Source organism: Eurypyga helias, unplaced genomic scaffold (assembly GCF_000690775.1).
Source record: "Eurypyga helias isolate BGI_N326 unplaced genomic scaffold, ASM69077v1 scaffold24675, whole genome shotgun sequence".
Lineage (NCBI taxonomy): Eukaryota > Metazoa > Chordata > Aves > Eurypygiformes > Eurypygidae > Eurypyga > Eurypyga helias.
The window spans coordinates 10,218-32,518 of record NW_010251264.1 but is presented as its reverse complement, the minus strand read 5'-3'; the positions used below and the strand labels follow the sequence as shown (position 1 = coordinate 32,518).

The 22,301-nt window shown below is 37.2% G+C and overlaps 1 protein-coding gene across 1 annotated transcript in view; it reads right to left on the bottom strand.

The window, feature by feature from the left end:
• Positions 1-324: 324 nt before the first annotated feature.
• LOC104509886 (ras GTPase-activating protein 1-like) overlaps positions 325-22,301 on the bottom strand; it is a gene marked incomplete at its 3' end in the record, with an annotated part of 24,215 nt that continues 2,238 nt past the window's right edge. Inside the window, exons 2-10 of the mRNA XM_010151971.1 lie at positions 19,260-19,468; positions 17,805-17,954; positions 14,416-14,551; positions 13,527-13,597; positions 10,818-10,935; positions 9,755-9,786; positions 8,080-8,132; positions 7,212-7,362; positions 325-403 (exon numbers count right to left, since the gene is read on the bottom strand). Of these exons, the coding sequence (XP_010150273.1) occupies positions 325-403; positions 7,212-7,362; positions 8,080-8,132; positions 9,755-9,786; positions 10,818-10,935; positions 13,527-13,597; positions 14,416-14,551; positions 17,805-17,954; positions 19,260-19,468 (999 nt within the window). The remainder of the gene's footprint in view (positions 404-7,211; positions 7,363-8,079; positions 8,133-9,754; positions 9,787-10,817; positions 10,936-13,526; positions 13,598-14,415; positions 14,552-17,804; positions 17,955-19,259; positions 19,469-22,301) is intronic.

Genomic DNA, 22,301 nt, shown 5'->3' with positions numbered 1-22,301 from the left:
CATAGAAGACAAGAGGGCGGCCTGGTTTCCCCTAACGTGGGGCTAAGACACAGTGTGGCTGAGCCAGGGAGCTGAGGTAGGGGTACATAGCACAGGATGAACACCTCAGAGGATGGAGAGAACTTACCATATTTTCTGTTGACTACAAGCCAACCTTAGCAAGTGAATGCATTTGAGGATAAAATAAAAGAAACAGTCAACCTGAAAATGTTAAAACTGCGTATGATGCTGTTTGGTGTCTCTGCTGTAATTCAGTTCATAAATTGATGTGATGAGGACTAAGTCAGTGTCTTCAAAAACAAACCCTCGGAGATGAAATCCTACCTGCATTGGAACGGGATCTTTAAGGTAATATCCTTCAACAATCTGTTCTTTTCTATAGTGCTCAATGATGTCAGCAATACTGTTCCAATAAGAAAAAAAGAGGATTCAAATGTTAATAAACAGGTTAGTTTTTACTCTGTTTGGGAATTTGCTTTTCCATACAATCACAGAAAACTTTCTCACAAAGCTTTACATCATAATCTCATTTGTAGCAATGAGAATTTACTAATACACTGAAGTCAAGAAAGTTCACAAAACTGCATTCAGAACGTATTAATTCTAAACTCTGCAAAGTATTTTAATTAGTCGCTTAAAATGCCAAATGAGGACACTGCTTCTTCCACATTCAAGTAACACAAGTGCATTACCAGCTCTCCAACCAGGCTGAAAATTGCTATTTCATTGGTAATAATTTTCAAAGTCCTAGAGTAACTAAGGAAGGGGAATGGGAGCTACCACAAGTGCAGAACAATTTATTTCTAGAAGAACAGGAACAGAAAACAGAAAAGGTTTGTAGCAAAGCTTACACAGATTATAATTGGAAGTCACTGAGCTACCCTGTTAAATCAAAACACTCAATCAGTGGCACTCATCTTCAGGGAAGCATTTATTCTAGTCACTGGATTCACATAGCAATTGTATTTGGAAAGCTCAGGAGAGAAGTAGTGACCAGATACAAGCTGCAATTCCAGGCATTTGAGTTGCTCTAACTTGTTTTTGCAGCCAATGAAATTTATATTGTAATAAAGAACAGCAATATGAACATCAATAGAAATCAATCATTCGTACACAAAATATCAACCTAAAAAAGAACTAAATAATAAAGTAAAAACCAAAAATAAACTGAGTGTGTCTTCTCACTTCATGCACAGGTACTTGTGTGTGCAAAGATAATCAAAGCATGCTGCAATGAAATCCTTGACATGTTACAACTGGATACATTCCCATCCAAGACAGGAAAAATATTGGATACTGTAAAAACAATCCCAAAAACATTTAAATAAAGCTATAGCAAGACATCTTTGTTCACTTTTCTGTCATTCTAAGGCTATGATCCAGTGCATGCTTGATAAAACAATAAATCTTCCCACAAATATTTTTGTTTTTCAAGTACGTAGCATTACATGAATTTCTCTTTTGGTATTACTGAAATCAAGTATTTAGCTCAATTTTTACCGGGATGCAATCTGCGTATGCCCTTTCTCTGCATAAAAATTTTAACTCTGCCACACTACAGAAAATAGTAACTCAGTCATTGTATTTGCATGTTGAATAGCTAATACCAAGACCTCGTAACAAGCAAACCAGCATTATACAATTTTTCGCACTCATCGAGTAAGAATACCTTGACTGTCAATGCCTCCTCTCCTTCTGTGGTTAAAAATGCTAGCAGGAGCTCTTCAATGTAAGAATCAAGTGCCTAATTTCTTCCAATTTCATAAAATGGGCTAAAGAATAAACTCAGTTGTATTTGACAACTCCTTTGGTAGTTAAAGTAACAAACAGACTAGGACTTTATGCCTTGATGGAGAGAGTAAGGGCTTGGCTCTGCAGCCTTCTCCTCCCAAAAGTGATCTGAGAACTCAGTTCGGATGGTCACTTTTACATTGCCTTACCATTACGACAGCTCAAATGCCCCCAGAAAACTGTAAACATAAAGATAGCACGTATCTCCAGACAAGTACACTACTGAATGCAATGTTAGATTAGAATTATCAACATGTAAAATAGCCAGCATGAAATCGGACTGACAATACTTATCTAGGAGACAGCAACAAAATCCCTGCTTACAACAAATGAATCACGTAATGTATAAATAAGAATGGTTAAAAAAAAAATAAAACCAAACCAAAACTACAAAACATTAAACCTGGTTTGATATACAGAAACAAAAATGGATCTCAATACTACATTACAGTTACTTTGTTAATTTTAAAATGCTCAGCATATGGCTTGTTAGGTTACCCAGGTCTCAGCTTCTTGAACAATTTTAAAAGCATCTCCCCACCAGGAGCAGTGTCATCTTGTTAACAAAGCATGTTGAGAGTTATTCCAACATCTGACATTTCATATAACAAAGAATCCAGAAGCAACACCATTCTATGGAGTGCTAAATTATAAAGACAAAGAATTAATTTTAAATCCATACTGTTCAGCGTATCACAATACAGTTTAATCTAACAGTTCAAAGAAAATTATCTTCCAATCGTGTTTTCAAATCATGCTCTCTCTCAAATTCAAGATAACTTCAAAGCTGGTTTACTCTATAAACTATTGGGCCAACGTTTCTTACCTTTTCCTTTCACACAGAATCACTAGAGGCAAAGAAGCCACCCTAATTTTACAGGTTTTTTTGAATGCTGTTATGTAGGTTGAATTTTTGCAAGAAGGCAGATAGAAGAAAAGGAGAAATGTCCTGCCCAGTATGCTTTACCTACAAGATGTTCTAAAACCAGAACTGAAAGATTAATATATGCTATCTTACATAAAACCACTGCGGAACACCTGTGAAAGTTATTCACAGAACAGCTGAGCACCGAATGCACTTCTGGAGACACCCTAGCCCAAGACCTCAGCTCAAAGTCAGTGGTGGCAGGTTGCTCTGGCCCTTGTTCAGTCACACGATGAGCATCTCCCAGGGTGAAGACCCCTTACTTTCCTAGATAACTTGTTCCAGTGACCAGTCACCCTCATAGTGAATGTCATACACCAGTAATTTTACAACTTCAAACTGAGATTTCATGATACAGTTAATAAAATCATGACTGATAAAATTTCCTTCAAACACCGGCTGATAGCACACCAGTGTTATGGCTATTGCCGAGCCACACTCACAGTGTTGAGGCTTTCCTTCTCCGCATTCTGCTCCCCTGCACCCACCCCATAAGTAGGACAGGGTGGGCAAGAAGGTAGTAGAGGACACAGTGTGACAGCCGGCCTGAACCAAACAAGAGGATATTCCCTGCCACATAATCACAGAATCACAGAATGGTTTGGGTTAGAAGCGACCTTAAAGACCATCTAGTTCCAACCCCCCTGCCATGGGCAGGGACACCTTGCACTAGACCAGGCTGCCCAAAGCCTCATCCAGCCTGGCCTTGAACACTTCCAGGGATGGGGCATCCACAGCTTCTCTGGGCAACCGGTTCCAGCGCCTCACCACCTTCTCCGGGAATAACTTCTTCCTGGTATCTAATCTAAACCTCCCCACTTTCAATTTAAACCCATTACCCCTTGTCCTGTCACTACAGGCCCTTGTAAAAAGTCCCCCCCAGCTTCCTTGTAGCCCCTTCAGGCACTGGAAGGTGCTACAAGGTCTCCCCGGAGCCTTCTCTTCTCCAGGCTGAACAAGCCTAACTCTCTCAGCCTGTCCCCATAGCAGAGGTGCTCCAGCCCTATGAGCATCTTCGTGGCCTCTTCTAGACTCTCCCCAACTGGTCTATATCCATCTGATGCTGAGAGTTCCACAGCTGGATGCAGTACTCCAGGTGGGGTCTCTAATGTCGCAACCAGCATTACATGTCAAGAAAAGGAGGAAGAGGGGGATGTTAAAAGGCCTGTGAAGGGGTGACCCCAGCCAGCAGCTAAACACTGCAGTGCTTGCTTGTTCCCTGCCCTCAGGACAGAGGAGAAAACAGGAAACGCAATGTGACAAAACTCATATTTGGGTCATGATAAAAACAGTTTAATAAGTGAAGGGAAGGGAGGGAGCAGTGATACAAAACAATTGCCCCCTGCTCACAAGCAGACTGATGCTCAGGCAGTCTGAGCAACATCCACCCTGGAAGATGAAACATCCCCTCTGTTGTTTTATTGCTGAGCATATCTCTTTCGTCAGTTTGGATCTCTAGAAAACAGAGAAAGCCACAACACCACACAAGCACTGCTCAGCAAGAGCTAAAACACTGTTGTGTTACCAACACTGTTTTGGCCACAGTAAATCGGAATCATGGCACCATACTGACTGCCGTAAAATTAACTCCGCCCCAGGCAGACTCGGTATGACCACCAAGAAACAGCTTCGCCAATTTTTCCTAGAAACAAGAGAAGGATGAATACAGAAGTAATTTCTTACCCATGGAATAAACAGAAAGGTTGACAGAAGTTAAATGCTTTTCTGAAGTCCATGGGAAAATACTTCTTCGTTATACAGTCATCATTCCCACAACATGCATGCATTATAGGTGTTGTATACTGACACCTTCAAGTGGACAGCTAAGACTACAGGTTGGCTGTTCTGCAGGGCTGACAGAAGCGAACGAAATAATGAAAGCAGATCTCTGTATGACAGGCTGCAATCACAGCCATACTCATCAACAGAAATTTCAAGCAATTTACACACGGGGTGGTGGGAACACATGCCAAAGGAACAATTCAGTGGGAGAAAATAACTCTTCCTATGCAGCACAGATTACAAGACTCCTGAGATGTACCCAGGACAAATCTCCCTGTGATCACCTGGAATAACTTCTTTTGGAATACAAGCAGACATAGTGTTGCTTATATAAGTTAGTGTGGTTCTCATCGCATGTCTGGATATTCAAAGAGAAATAAAACAAACTCGTTTCATTTTGTGTTTCCTTACTATTCTTTCACTTCTGGATCTGTAATTTATTGAGATATAACCGTAATCAACACTCTGCATACAAAGAGAAGACTGCTTTCATTTTAGTTTTTGCCCTAATTACAGTAACATAAGCTGTATGAGAATATTAAAAATGTTCTACTATCAAGGATGATTTTGTAAAGATCTAGTCTAATACTACTATAAAATTTCAAAGGAGATACCTTATGAGCATTTATTGAAACAGCTTAATATAAAAAAGCTTATAACTAATGGAAACTGTTGAACAGATGCATTTAAACAAGAAGCAGCACTTCTTAAATATGAAATTTTCACCTTGAAGACAAACACTACATTTTTAGATAAGCCACAAAGAACACTCTGCACCGAGAAATGTTTACATATCATTATGTTGCATGAATTCTTGCTTTGTGTTTATCTCTCTTCTGGATTCAATGCCATGTTGTTTTTCAGCCACAACTGATTATTCAATACAACAAAACTGCCCTGGTCTTTAAATATTTAAAGACTGCTTTCTTACAGTGTCCCCATTAAATGAACTAATACAAGAATTAAAAAGCCCCTGTTTCCTCTTCCTTATTTATTGCACTCTGCAGCAGATCTTACATTACAGAATTTTGGCAGTTACCATCTTCATTTTGTGGCCTTAATTCTCTTGCATTGAATACCTCATTAGATGTTTGACCTTCCAGGAAGTTTACCAGCTTGCAGCACATAGTAAGTGGGGAATGTGAGCCTAGGAGTATAGTAGTACTTCTCCAAAACATGCACCAAAAATGAAGCCTTTTGAAGCTACATGGATTCTCTCTCACACAGAGGAAGATGTCTGCAAACTAGGTACCAAAATATTTAAAAAAAATTCTAAAAGCATTTTGTTGTAACTTAGTGCTGCTGAACTCCAAAATCTTGTTTTCTGTTCAACTCTACGAAAAGAATCTTCTTCAGAGAAATGTAATTTATGTACAGGCCTCAAGGGAATCCAGCACTGTATTCAAAATAATAACGTAACGTAGTTAAGTAATAATGTAGTAGTAATGTAGTTACTAAGCAGTAACAGTAAGTATACTTAACTATACTCTTCTGAGGGCATACTATTTAATGCTGCAAAACAATTTGAGACCAGTAAGAGTTCCACTAATTTGCTCATTAGTTTAACATCACCTAGAGTAGGGGCAGTTCCCGGCCTACCATCCTCCTAATTAAGCCATGTAACTAGAGAACAGGCAAAAAAGCATTTACCTTCATGAAAGGCTGACACTGCAGCTAGCTTGGTGTTCAGTGAGGATGCCTGGAGGACAGACTGATTAATGCAGAAGGCACTCAAGCAGCCTGGGGGTGGGATATGCATAGGTTCATAAGGTTCTCATTGTTTAGCCTCACACCACTGCCCATTTGCAGTCATATGGAAAAGTCCATTCAACTTCTTCGGAGGCCTCAGCCTTGTCTTAGACACACCAGCTGCTGAGTCTCTACCCACTCAGAAGCCAAGCAGGAAGGGATAGAAATTCTCTACCAGGATGAAGAATGTCTGGGTTCTAGGTGAGCAAGTCTGGAAAAGTGCTGATTTTGTGAGGCAGGGGACAGCCTCCGTCAAAAAAGAGGCAGATGAGTTGTCACTACTGTGAAGTCTTGCATCTACGAGAACTCTAAAAACAAGGTTTTCAAGCACGGAGCTGTACTAACAGCTTCTCCCGCAAAAAGGGAAGCATATCTCTTCTTAATTCTTTTTCTTTTTGTATAAATTACTAAGTTTCAGTACCAATGGCAGAATAAATGCATCCCAAGTTTGCTCATTCTAAATAGGGATCCTGTACTTCTGACCCAAGAATCATGCACATATTACAATACTATTTAATGACTTTTTCCAACAATTTATTTTTTTCCGCTCCTGTAAATACCCATCTCTATTATTTGAAAACCCTACTGAATGTCTCAGATAAATTAATTTTTATTTTTCCTTTTCAAATGTATATGAGAATACAAATAACAGCTTCCAAGACAACACAGCCTTCTCTTAATTACAAATCTACATATGATCCATACAGTCCAGAATTCATAGTGTGAAGAAACTGGTTTGCAGAAGGATAGTACTTAAGGAGCAAGCTATGCTTAGGCTTCTGGAAGCTTTAAGAACTTTTTCCATTACAAATCACTACGAAGCAAGATATATAAAATGGTTAGTATACAAGTAAGAAAACTACAGTCTTACAATCATAGCAATAAATAATTATCAGGAGCAAGTTAAAGAAACTCTATACACAAATATAAAATGTGCACAATTAATTTTACCATTAAAACTTACCTATTATAGTATCTGCCTCCCATCATGAACTGATTGTTTGATGTTGGACATATTTTAAAACGCTGAATATTTTCACTGGTCCGAAAATAAAGTGAATAATCCCCGGGTGTATTATCTGAAGGCCTCACAAGAAAACTGCACACCTGACCAACTGAAAAGATACCATCATAGTGTTACTTTCTTGGCACTATGTATGAGCCCTTATCAAATCTATTTCCACGTAAATTAGCAAGAATTATACACTTGAAAAAAATACAAAGTCTACAAGGTAAGTTGCAACAGCGACCTAAAACTAGATGAACTAGTACTAAACTGCCAAAATTAATGCAAAATGGTTTAGCTGTAGCTAGCAACCTAACCACATCTTTGCCTCTCCTTTACGAGACTGTACAAAATAACGTTTGACAACCTGGTTTAAAAAAACTTAACACTTTCTGTTCTCATATTTCAAGTATGCTATTTAACGACATGGGCCAGAAATTTTGATGTTTTCACTTACAGAAATACTTGCTTTATAAAAGAGCTTAAAAATTTTGTAATATGTTTTCCTTTAGGTATATAAAAGCACATTCTCTACACCATTTTTACGAAGACATCAATAAGTAAAATAAGTTACAGATATATTAATTTAGAAAAATTATTTAAGCCAAAAAGTATTAAATTAACTGTACTTGAGAACATACTCAATACTCATAGCCACAACAGTTTTATTCCAATGTAGTATTGTACTGAGGTAAGAACCACAGGGGCTGGTCAGACTAGCACACGTACATTCACAGGTAGAAGGAAGATTTGCCACAGTTTAATGTGAACAGGATCACTTTGTCCCATTTCAGTGCCACTGTATTTCAATAAGAAACACAAGTACCTGTCATCAGCAAATTGTAAGCCTCTTGTTTGGAGATCTTCCCATGGAACCATCTTAACAAAGATGAAGAGAAAAATTAGAAAGCAAGACTAACAGCTCTTTTTTGGCTGTGGTGACATCCAAGGCTCTGGCACCTATGAATTGATCTTTATTTAAAAAGACCTAATACATATAGGTAATGATTATGCTACTTAATGATTCTGTTCTACCAACAGCATAAACAAATAACATTAACAGGTATAAATCAATTATTCTCAATTAAAAAGTCCAACACTTGGACCTGACATTCAAATCCAACTGTGTTTAGAGATGAATTGTCTTAACAGTAAGTAATTTGGTAGGCATTGTTTGAAGTCAGTCTCATACAGCAATTCACTTGAATCATGACATCCAAAGCTCAAACAAGGAGGTTAAACACTGTACAGAAAAACTCAAACTGAATTTGCCAGAAGCTGTGGAAATAAAAGCCTGATTTGTTAGACTGTTGAATACAAACTGCTTTGATCTCACAACCTGCATCTTCTCAGAGCCCGCTGTCAGAGCACTGTCCTAAAAGTTCAGCAGCCTCTGTCCAGTCTAGGGTCGATATTTCCAAGTGACACAGAACAGTTTGACATCCTACAACTTAACAGCTTATTCTGTCCTTTAAAGGAAAGTTCATAATACAGCCTTTTTATATATATATCAGAAAAGAGCTCTCGTTCTAAGTTTCTATACTACCTTCAGAGGATAATTTCTGGCTACTGGAATGTTCAAATGAATCACTGTCTTCCCAAGATTCCTCTGAGTGGCACAAATAACTGTGGACAGACAGTATCAAAGCTCCAAGCCATCTGTTACAAACTACTTTGCAAACAAGTGAACAAATAATCCTACATTTCAAGGCACCCCTACTGCCAAACTGACTAGCAGAACACTAGCAAACAGTAAACATGTAACAAATACACCAGTGATTTTTTCTCCTATTAAGATCACAAGAAATGCCTCCTGCAGCCATCAGCCTCTTGAAGACCTCAAACTAGGCAACAGAGAAAAAGCAGCAGGTGCATATATGGCAAGCAAATGGAGGACAGGTAAAATAATCAAGTCACTAGAAACTGTTTAGAGCTTTCTTTTGCCACTCATCCTTACCACTGAAAACAATCTATCAAGAGCTCGACCTATCAATACGGGGTTGATTTTAAGTTGTACTGAGTCTTTAAGAAGTTTTAAGAATTTCAGCAGGCAGAACAGATCTTACAGTCCTCCAGCTTTCTCTTAAAAGCTTGTTATTACATGAAGCTAACAGAGACAAGCTGTAACGATCACACTGTCATTTTTCCAGTGGTACTTTGCTCTCCCTCCAGCATTCAGAGTTGCACAGATCTGAAAAAAGGTTACCTAGAAAGGCAAACACCATGGTTCAAGAAATACTCCACTGCATATTTTGGCTGAAAGTGATCACACAGGGACTTAGATAAGATTTTAACACTGCAAAACCCATTAGCAATTGGCATACCTATTACAGGACCCTCATGTTAACTATCCATGCATCTTCAGCAGCTAGTATAGAAAAAAAGTCTTGAGATTAAAAAAATAATTCTCTTTGGATCACCTTCCCAAAAGTTGGGAAATCTCACAGCTGAAGTTTACGAACAGTTAAGATTGCTTGTAATAACAAAACAAAAATCCTTACATTTTGCCTTCATGTGGATCTTCTTCTCTTCCCTAATGAGAAAATTAACATATTAAGTATATGACAACAGTACAGCTCAGTTAAAAAAAAAAAAATTAACTTCATTGGTTAAGACCTTCTGTAGAAAAAAACCACTAAGAAGTCTGAGACATTTTCGAACTAAAGGGCTTATTGCAGTTCTATGAAAGTAAGTTTTCCTCTTCATTTGCTAAGTGGAAATTCAGCCAAAATATGTTATTTCAGAGGATTGCTTCTGTCATGTTTCAAGTCCTTCTTTAGAGGTGGTAACTCTTCAAAATCTCAGCTTTCCTAAGGTTAACTTAACCACTGATACACCGGTCTAGAGTCCAACAGTCTAGTACTGCAATGTCAACTTAACCATCCACATCCTGATGCAGACCTCTGAGAAGCATCTGCTGGTAACACTGCTGTTAGCAAAAAAACATGTACTGTGCAGGAAAATATTACCAAAAGTATTTGATAATATTTGACTCCAAAGCAATGCTGAACTTGTTAAAAAAAAAAAATTTTTTTCCTTCTGAAGTACATTAAACCATCTGCTCCCCTGCAGTAAATTAATTATCAGCAGGTCACCTGGTCCCACACAAAGCCTTCTAGGTATAATTAACTCATCAATACATTTGTAACCCACACTTCACCTTTAAAAAAAAAAAAAAAGACACACCACAATACAAAATTAAATTCAGTACAGTTTCTGAATGTTTCATGGAAAATCTAAAAAAATGAAATGCAATTAAATTAGTAGCAGCTTCTTTACCAGGACAGTTGAGTTTAGGAAACTGCCTAGTAAATTTACAGCATCATTCATTTGTAGTTCTCTTGGGACAACACATGAATAAGCACATTTTTAATACCAAATTAGGCTTAAAGGTTTATTATACTATTTTAAAACAAGTTGATCCAATTACTACGTTTAGAAAAGTACGTAACTAGTAAACAGGTAACTAAATATCGTTAGTTTTGGTTTATTTCAATACCATTTTACAAAGAGAAAAAAATAAATCTTATTCATTTAAGAAATTTGAATACAAAAATTACTTACCACTTCTTCTACCAGGTCTTCTACAATAAGACCTTGTTCATCTGTCCGCAGGTTTGTAACCCACATCCAGCCATCTTCCAGTTCATTATGGACAATAAACATGTCTCCTTTAAGGAAACTGAAGAGTTTACAGCAAGATTTTAATTAGATATGCATTCATAATAAAGTTTATTGAACAGAATGAATTAGTGAGTACAATTTCTGCAAGATATTTGACAAAACCTGTCTGTGAAAAATGCATGAACTGATACCCTACGCACATCGTGTATTTTTCCTCACAGTAAAGTGGCTACTATATATGAATATTTATACTTTTTATTTACATTTAGTATCTAATACATACTTCCATTCTGTCAACTTTAAAGTTTGCCAAGGATGTATAAAACAAAAATAACACTACAGCAATATTAAAAATAGTAATATTGTTCTTTTATCAAGAGGGATCAAATACTAAACCGAAGTACAATAACCAGAGATACCCTTACAGTCTGTAAGAAAGTCATACTCCTTTCATTGAAAACTCATTTTGTATAATAAAAGCCTGGGAAGTATCTATTCTTTGTGTTCTTACATATGAGGAGAAGTGCTACAAAAAGAGTACAGGACAGTTACCAGAGAAGTTGGTGAATTAGCTACAAGAAAAGCATAAATAATAAACAACAGCATGTCTAAGGGAGCTTCACTTCTGGGAGGTTAGTGTAAGTTACTCCTTAAGCATTATTCCAAACTCAAGTCATATGAAAGGCTTTTACTGTAGCACAGCAAGACTTCTCAATCAAGTCTGTTATTTCCTGTACCCTGATGCATCATCAAAGTATTGGAGCTCATTAACTACTACTTCAGTCCAAAATTACACAGCAAATTTCTATGGCATTTCTCTCACTTCAAGTAGGCTAACAGAAAAGACATTAACTGAAGCACAAGGCAAAGAGCAAGAATTATAGAACAAAAAAACAGCAAACCCAATACTGAAACCACACATTTCAAAAATTCAGCTGCTAATGAACCTAAATCTTAAGAATGGGTGACAGACAACATGAGCACTGTCCATCAGCTCTATTACAGAGAACTATACATGTACTTACTGCATGCAATACAGGCTGAAATTAACCCTGTAATACTTCAAACCTTCTAAATATTAACTATGGCAAAAAAGTTAAGTCAAGATTCTCTGAAAGGCATAAAGTCTTCAACAGTTATTTATATATTAATTTGACATAGAACAATCTGAGAACTTTGGTCCCAGCTATGCCACGAACAGAGCTATTTTGCCCACATGGATTTCAGAACTTTGCATTTTAGCTGTATCCTAAAAGCAAGACAAAAGGTATAATTTTCTGCAATTTTTGTTATGATAGCAAAGTAATAAAATGCTTTTTCCTCTAAGTTGGCAGGTCCAGTAAGTCACATACTAAACTCAATCTTATTCCTTTCCCTGTCTTACCACCTTTTTCTCATCTGCTTAGAAAAACATTATCTCAAAGACAAATGTCTTCACAGCACTCTTCAACCATTCAGACAGGACTGGACTATGAGCACTGTGATAAATTTCCATCCCCCTTTCTCTGTATCTTAAGCTAATACTCCCAAAACCAAGCCAATTCCCAATTTAGTTGGTGTGTTAAATCAACTTATGAAACCAAGACTGCCTCATTAGACAGATCAGAAATCACTACAGACCTCTTCCAAATCCTCCTATTTTTCCATCTGAAAAAAGCAAGCCGAAAAAAGCAAGCTGACATCTCAAGAAAGCAGTATCAATTCCATGTAACCACTACATGCTCTTCTCCTGGATATGGGACTGTTGGGTTTGTTTCCTTTCCACACAGCATCTCATGAAAATGCAAGAAAAGCAGGGAGCACAGACAATCCCTAAGAAATCTCTGAGGTACCCGTGTTAGAAAAGAAGCGATTAACAGTCAACAGAAAAGTATGAGAATGAGAGATAGACCTGCAATTCAGTAATTTTAAGATCTTAAATTTATGGCAGACTACACATTTAAACGTATCATTTGTTCAATACAGGCTCTGTCCAAAAAGAGGGATGGATGAGAAGGGAAGGAAAGGGAAGGAAGAATCATTCTTGTTCCGATTTATGGATAGAGAAGAGAACTTAGAAAAAGTAGTTACCAAGTTTCTAAGTACAGGTAAGAAAACGCATACTTTAACATTCATAAAGGAAAAGTGCTTTTAACATTGCTTCTTTTTTCTTATTTCAAAGATGGCACTAAATACCCTAGTCTTACATCTATGAGCAGTAAAAGCTTACATCCTCTTTCTAATGGTCAGAATTGGTTTGGCTTGAACTATTTAACTGCTATTAGTCCTGCAGACAGTTCAGGAAAAAAGCCTAGATCATTTATTTCACGCTCACATGAGGCATTTCTGCACAGAATTCTTTCATATATGAATTTACCCTCTTGGAGAGGAATGTATGGTGTTATAATACTTATTTCAAAACAATAACATCACTAATTTTACGTCTATAAACCTAATGTAACTTCCCTTACAATTAATACAAACAAATATACCAATAATAAAAAAATACCCTAACTATTCCCAGCAAGCCAACAGAAAGGCAACATTCTTTAACTGTGTTAAGTCTAAGATGCAACCCGACAGTATTTGCATATGAACACATATTTAAATCATTAGTACTTACAAAAAACCCTTCAGAATTTCACAACTGCTACTATTATTAAAACATACCTTATTTCATCTGTTTCTGGCACTTTGGTGTAAGGTAGAATTGCTCGAACTCTCCTTCTGTCTTCCACAGGCTACAATTTAAGAGAAGAGAACTAAGATAATTCTTTTGTCTCTTTCTAGTGTAGAATCCTTCTTCCCAGCATATTCTGAGGCAAAGGACTGCTAGTAGTCACTTATATCCCCCTTGCCAGTTTTAAATTTTCAAAGCTCAAAACCACTGAGAGCTAGAAAGACATAATTCACAGTTAGCTATGACAGTTCTTGTTTTGTTTCATCTTGTAGCATGACAGAACGTATGTTTATCATCTTTATATCTTAATAAATTAAAAATAAGAGAAACTTTCTTCCACTTAGAGTGGAAATTTTCAGAAGTTTAACATTTGGAAGCACCTTTATTTAGGTTTTGGGTTTTGTTGGCAAGGGGACATTATGCAGTTTTTTGTTTCATTTTCATTACTTGTATTAAGGATGGGCATGTGAAAGAAGGCCCATTTTCAGAAACCTTGGTTACTTCCAGGATGCGTATTTTGAACATGTTATTAGATACACAAAATGTCACAGGAGGTTACATTACAGTGGTGCTCTTCACCATCCAAAAACCACACGTTTATCTCTGTTCACTTACAATGTTACAGCATCTGGAGGTAACTGGCACAGCTGACATCTAGCTTTCTTGTTACACATTTTCATTAAATAGAAACATGTTTTTTTAACCGTTACCTTGTATCAGCAAGAATGAATTTTTATACTCCTTATACTTCCAACATATGCTGAACCTATGTAGAGCTAGAGAATAGTTTTCCCAAAGAAAATTATGAATGGTGATTGAGAATATCAATATTAAGTAAACAACACTTAAAAATTTTATTATTAAAAGTTTACTACTTGCCTCTGGAGGTGCTACAGGAAATAAGAGCTTTTCCCCTTTCAGTAAACAGGACACATGACTGTAATAACCAATTAGGTCTGAGAGCGAAGCAAAACGACGTCCACCAATGTAATAGTCTCCACACATGGCAATAATCCTGCCAATACAAAAAAAGCTTGACATAAGAAAAATTTGACACTTCTTTTTTTTAAGAAAAAGAAAATTAGGATAGTGTTTAATTTTTAAAGCAGTGTCTATATTCAGCAAAACACCATTACAAGCTCTCTATAAACAACATGTAAGTAAATCTTAGGTAATTACTATTCCATAAAAAATTGAAGATACATATATATTGCATGATGCACCAGTATTTGAAAGATTCTAAAGGAAGTGTTAAATGCATTCTTACAAAAATGTAAGAAATGGAGAAACAAATTACTACCAAGTTAAGAATATTTTGCTGTGAAAAAAAAAATTAAAAATAAAAGCTCATGTTAATTCTCTCTCCAGATGCCAGAAAAGAGAAGTTATCTTAAGGATATTTCAAAATTAATCACAGTGCCAAAAACAGATGTATCTGTATCTTCTTCATGTTCAGCTTCACACTTGACCTCTACAGAAAGCTTGTGAACAACTCAAAAACAAAGGTGGGGTGGAGGAATCTAAACATTCAATTACCAAGAAACTTATCCTTCATCCCAAATGAGTACACTATTCATTGGTTTCTTCCATTTTTATTCTTTTTTGCTAGCAGGTCAGTATTATGATACATTCCTGCCCAAATTCTTCCTTCTCAGTCAGTTCTTCAAACTAAATGACTTCTCATGAACAGGGATGTAACATGTATAGAAAGATGATCTTGAGAGATGAAATCTATAGTTTTATATTCAGAGACAAAATCTAGTCTTTAAGCACACAGCACTGCAAGGGGAGTCAGAAGACAATCTAACTTTAATGATGCAGGCTAGATCTTTTGCTGCATCTTCTGTAAAACTCCTTGGTAAATTAGTCAGTAGAGATTAGGTTCTAAATGAAATTTATTGTTTCAGATTACTATTTCATCAACCTTAAATGAGACCATTCTTCAGAACACTGTGCTAGCAAATAGAGAAAGACTGCTGTAATCACAGGAAGTTTTGAAGGACAAGGTTAAAATATAAGTATTTTCATTCAAAATACTTTGTATCACTTTACTCACCAAAAAAGGTAACACTTTCATGAAAAAACATCATTTTAACAGATTTATATGCTATAAATTAATCACATGCTGCATGAGCGTGTCTGTACACAACTTTCAAGAGGCACCAACAGAAGTTAAAGAGTTTAAGAAAACCTTAATCTAAAATGTTGAGATTTTGGTTGCACAGAAACTTAAGAAAGCTTAATGTGAAAAATCAATATTTTTACAAAACAAAATACGAGGGACATTTTTTAGCACTGGAAGTTTCACCCATTCCTGATAAGCTGCAATTGGCAAAGATCAAGCTTTAGTGGCAACAACACTTATAGTCTGTGGAACACAGGGTATTCATCCCTGTATTTGCTTGAAATTACTTTAAGGCTGCCATTCTTGAGATGGAAAATGTTCTTGAGTGTAACACTTGCCAACCTAATAACAAACAAAAATACACACTTGGCTGTCAAAGAATTAAACTGAAAGCATGTCCAATCTCTGAACAGCAAAAAAACCTAACAAATTAATTCCCTCTGGATGTTTATCTCTCTGTGTTTTATGGATCTCAGAATCATAGAATCATAGAATGGTCAGGGTTGGAAGGGACCTTAACGATCATCTAGTTCCAAGCCCCCTGCCATGGGCAGGGACACCTTCCACTAGACCAGGTTGCTCAAAGCCACATCCAGCCTGGCCTTGAACACTTCCAGGGATGGGGCATCCACAGCTTCTCTGGGCAACCTGTGCCAGTGCCTCACCACCCTCTCTGTGAAGAATTTCTTCCTGATGTCTAATCTAAGCCTCCCTGATTTCAATTAGTACCCATTACCCCTTGTCTAATCACTACAGGCTCTTGTAAAAAGTCCTCTCCCAGCACCCTTGTAGGCCCCCTTCAGATACTGGAAAGCTGCAATGAGGTCTCCTCGGAGCCTCCTCTTCTCCAGGCTGAACAAAACATTCCTTAAGATGTGAAAATATCACAAGGATCCTTTCCTCAAGGAATCAGAAATCATTGGACTATTTTCTACCTGCGATGCCAGAAACACTTTTGAGCACCAACCAACAGTCAATTGCGTGATATTACCTCACAAGGAGAAGTTGCTAAAAATAATCCAGGACTCTCAAACAGCACTAGAAATCAAGTATTAGTACAGGTTACTTTTCACCTAGTGCTACAGAGGAACCAGGTCCTAAAAGAGTACCAGTACAGGTGAGAAGCTGAAACTGATAGCTCAGGTGGCAAGATGCAAACATGAGATACTGTTTGTGTGTTATCCTGTCTGCACTTTAGAGATTTACGCCCTCATGTCAATGGTCGATCGGGACCTCTGAACCACACCTCATCACACAGCAGACTCAACCAAAAACTCCCTACATTTGTAAACCGTTCACATAGTGGCTCCTGTGTCAGTATTCTGGATAATTCTCACTTTCAGAACTCGAAGAATTTGTTTGTTGCTATCAAGACAACTGAAAAATATTCTACTGCAGAAGAAACATTTGCTTTCCTATTCTGCAAAGACAAATGTTACACTGCAGCACTCTACTTGCTGACTACCCTTCAAGATCTTCTCAGAATGCATCTCGTTTACACTAAGGAATAAATCAACTTACTAACGTACACAGTTTGGGAATGGTAAAATAATCCTAGTTACAACTTTGGATCAAGAGCTACTTGTATTCAGAACAAGTAATACTAACACACTGAAAGCTGTTTCCAGCAAAATCTGTATTATTAAACATACAGTCTCCTTGCTTCTTCTTGAATTTGTGGTTTGTTTGTTTGTTGTTTTGGTTTTGTTAAATTTTTTTTTTTTTTTTTTTTTTTTTAGGCTTCCCCCCTCCTCACCTTCAAAATTAGGGAAGCAACTAGATGTGGTAGCGCTTAAAATACATCATGTGAGCTAGAGTGGCTACTACAGAACAGACCCAAAACAATCTCTTTGACTGACTAATGAAACCCACATGTTGGTCTAAGTCTATTCACAACTGCCTTAGACAGGCTTCTCTGTCCAGATGATGTTAGTCTCCTCGCATTTTTGCTCTCTGGTCTATAAAGTATATTTTAAGCAGCATATTAAAGCAATTAAACACACACAAAAAGCTGCACTGTGCAAGAATAAAGAGTCATATATATTCAACTATTATACAATCATTTCTTTCTGTTTGCACTCTATCATGTTCTAAAACCAAAAATAAACAGATCACAAAATTTTAAAGACCATTAAATTCTCACCTAAAATGATTGACATTTGTTTTACTAAGGAATGAAAGCACAAATGAACCTGGTCTCCGATCACTCTCTCGAATAAGGTAACTTCCAGGTTTTCCTGCTTGTCGAAGACGTTCTTCTGCAATTGTTCTGTCAAGTTTTCCATGATACCACCTGAGGAAAGAATAACAATTTTTTTGTTTATTCTCACAGAACAGAGCTGTGAAACTAACAAAAGCTTTCAGTCAAAGATGATATAATTCCAAAGCTTTGTTTCAAAGTTATTCCATCTTTACATGTTCAACCACCCAGTTTACTTATTTCCAATTAACAGTATTTTTAAGAAATACTAAGAATAGTTTTTCAGATAACCTGCTTCTTCCAATGAACCATCCTAAAGGGCAAAGGCTATATGCATACCAGCAGCTTTTCTCTCCTCCCTAATTTGCTTATTTTAAATAAACAATACCAGAGGTGACTGATCAGACTTGGAAGCATGTTGCATCTTAAGCCTAGGCAAGCCAAAGTTCAGGCTGGATTTTCCAAAAGCATAAATTGAGAAGTGAATTGTAACCACCTGTTTCTCAGCTGAAAACACAGATACTGCTGTAGCAAGGCCTGCATTGCATTGGAGTGACAGCAGTCACCAGACCATCATCCAGCCCCAAAACAGACTTTGCTAGTCACAATGTGTACCCCATCAATTAAAAACCAAGTGCAGATGTGTGGTAAATCAGACTGCAAATATGTCAAAGAAACACTTCAGTCTAAAGCAAAGGTTAGACTGTTACGATTCAAGCATTCATTAGCTTTACCTCAGTTTATTTACACTGCTTTTGTCAGAACACTGTTCCACTCCAAATGACTGAGGTTTAAAAAAAACCTAAAACCATTAGATTATAAAAAAAAAAGCGGCAACAGAGAACGTAGTCCAACTATAAAGCCAGCAACTGTTCTCAACACCTTCACAAAGTCACAGCATGTTCTGGAGCTACATGCTGTAATAATTTATCAGTTCTGCATCTTTAAACTAACTATGCTTAACTCTACCTCTAACTTCCCAAGAAAACATCAGCTTCTATACAGCCACTGTTTAGACAATTTAAATCATTTACCACTTCAGACCATTCACCTTTCAGTTCTGACACTTCACATATGCCTTGCAAGAGACACAAAAATGCATTTCAGAAGAGATCATAAACGACCTTTTGAACTAATGTATGCAAGAATACCCAAAAACCGCACAGATTACAGTTCCAAAAAAAAAAAAAGAAAAAAAAAAGCACTGGGCTGTTGATAAAATCTGACCAGAAGCATTTTCTTCTATGAAATGGAAGGAAAAGTTTTGAGAGCTTTTATCAGTATGAAAATCAGATAGGCCAAACCGATAAGCCTCACGTATACCCGCAGAAGCAGCACCAGCACAGATACTGTTTACCCTAGCAAAGCTAGGTGCTTGCTAGTACAGCTCTCCCTTGCCTCTCTTCCTCACTCTGACCAGAACAAGTTAAACCAGAAAAAGGGCTGTAGTGTCTGTACAACACAGCACTTGAGGCTGCTGCATGCTGAGTTACATTAGTGAGGTCCTGTCTCATCCCATTCCAGAGCAACGCGTCCTCGCAGACAGAAACCTGTTGCTTGAAGATGTCTGCAAAAACGCAGATCACACTACTCCTGCCAGGAGGGTCCTTCAGGAAAACAAACAAAATCAAGAACATACATTTGGAAGTACCTAGGATGAAACATTCTGCTCAGCACGGCTGAAACTCGAGTGTGTTTATTCCCAGCACATGTCACAACTGAGCTTTGCTGTCCTGGATAGACTGACTTTCACCAAGTAAGAAACTCCCTCGAGAACCAAGAAACCTTCCTGATCAAGAAATTCTTTGAAACCAACTTCCATGAAGCCTATTTTAAACTAACAATAGGTTCACTAAGCTTTTATTTGTTCCTATTTATCACCCACTTGAGAAAAATAATCTTAAATCTACTGAGACACACATTGCTTTACAAGGCCAAACTTATAGCCACACCTTTAAAATGGGGAAGGTGGGAGTGTGAATAAGAATGCAAGTTACTAATAAAAAATACACTAGGAAAACAAAAAGGCAGTATCACTTGCAAACAAAAAACATTAAACTTTTCTGTAAGGAACCAGCCTTTCTCACTGTGACAGTACAAACTTGGGTGCTTGAATCTTAAGACCAGAAGCTTTGAACAAAAGAGGGCACCCTCCCTGTTGGTGACAGCAATATATACATATACACACACACACATATGTATATCCCACATATTGGCAATCACTTCCTCTAACACTAAATGGGCTATATATATTCTCTCCCATTCAACAGTTTTATATCACACATAACAGAAGACAGTTATTACCAGCTACAGAAGAAGCAGGGTTAAAAATTATTTGCTTGCCCATTTCAGAAAAGGTTTGTTTTCTGAAATAAAAATTTCTTGTTAACTTCTAAGTGCAATTAGATTCAGTTTAACAGAGCACATACTTGAAATATTAAAAGCTGATACAAAATACACTGTATGCGGTAGCGGAATGCATAAATTACACAATTAGCTACAGAAACAAGCTTTAACACTGAATTTAACTACCAACTGATACAAAGGTACAAGTGGTAGTAGAGCAGTCCATATTGACTACTGATAGCAGAAAACACTTCAAGTGATATCCTCAGGAAGCCTCTGTAGATAGCAAACACCTTTAAAAAAACAGGATACACACCGAAGTACAGGTTTTTAAGGTTACATTAGAGTATGCAAAATACTTGTTGGAAAACAACTACCTTTGTCCAGAGAACAGTTATATCACTAGACAGAGCCACTTTATTCAAGCAATAGACAGCGTAAGAGCATTGAGAGACTTCATTTTTAGAAGCATGCATCCTGCATTTCACCCAGCTATCACCTGTTTTCAGTTATATGAAGATGCACTCTGCAACTCTGCATCATTATCTTCAAGTAGTTTGATAGTAAACAGGTAAGACTCTTACAAAATCGCAGTACTCGAGCTGATTTAAGGATATCAATTGCTCAATTAAGAAGCACCATTAACTTGTTTTTAGTATTTCTGTTAGAGGCTTGTGGGATTTTTTTTTTGCTTTGAGATACATCCACAGATAATTTTTTGTGTAAATATTGGCTAATGTACTAAGCACAAATTAATACTAGTGAAAACCATTAATATCACTTACACTTTATCAGTTATAAAGGAATATCCATCCAGTACTCAATGTTATCCGAAGAAGGTACAACATAAATTACTAAATTACAGAGCCTGCCCTACTTGTTGTAATTTCATCAGAGAATAAAGAGTGCAAAACACTCTGCAACATAAGATCAGGCTATCATAAATTCTGAAATTAAATAAATCCCAAATCTCCTGGCTTTAACCCTTAATCAGGTATTTCAACAAAGCTTGAGTTCAGCATCTCTGCAAAATCACACCACAATAAATTTTACCTTTCCCTCTTCGGAGGCTCTGCATCATTTTGTATTTTATAGGTCAAGATCAGTAACTTCAGCATTTTTAACAGCTTCAAGTTTAATGTGCTCACAATTGGAAGCGATGTCTAACCAGATCTCTTGATTTATCTCAAATAAATCCTGTCCAGCTGTTTGCAAATACAGTTGTCCCTGTGGCTGTGACCTACCACATGTGTGCACTCAAAACCCTAACTCACTACCACCAAGATGTATATCCTCCACCGTTGCCAGCGACAAGATCCCTATCATTTCCAGTCAGTCACCTCTGCCTGCTTGCCTAGTCTGACATAGGAATGCTTTTGTATTTCTAACATTAACATTGCAATTTTTTAAATGCTGACAATCTACTACTTTCACACTGTTTTGAGAAAACATAATTAAATGACATCCTGAATCACAGCTAGTGCCCTGATAATAGCTATTATGAGATGCATTAAAAAGAGAAAACACAAGTAGCCTTGAAACAGTTTGAGTGATTCAACTCTAAAATGTCTCTACCAGACTAAGTCCCATTTTAGCTGGTTGTTCCCATGACCACCCATTTAACTGCTGTAATAAACTTTTAAACTTGTTACCTAAACTGTGACCTTTATTTTGCTTTTAAGAGAGTATCAGTAATAGGCCTTCATGTTTCACAAACCAGCCAGGATCTGTGCAGGAAAATACGCCCATCTGTCAGTTTAAATCAAAACCAGCATGTTCAAAACTCCAACTCTATGTATCACAATCTTAATTACGGCAAACAGACAGAATGCAGACACAACAGCAACATGAGCAGCTTATAAATACACACAAGCAACACAGAGCATCGCAGGAGAATGGTCCTGACATTACAGCCCCAGCCACATCGTGTCGCTGACAGCCATCAGCCAGGTCATGAACCTCATGAAGGGAGCTCTTAAGAGTTGTTACCTCAGCCTTGCAAACAAGAGCTCCTTAATTTTCATCCGCTCCATGGAAGGTGCTGAGTACCAGACACCCAGTCACACCAACCTCATTAGGCCCAGCCAAGCACTT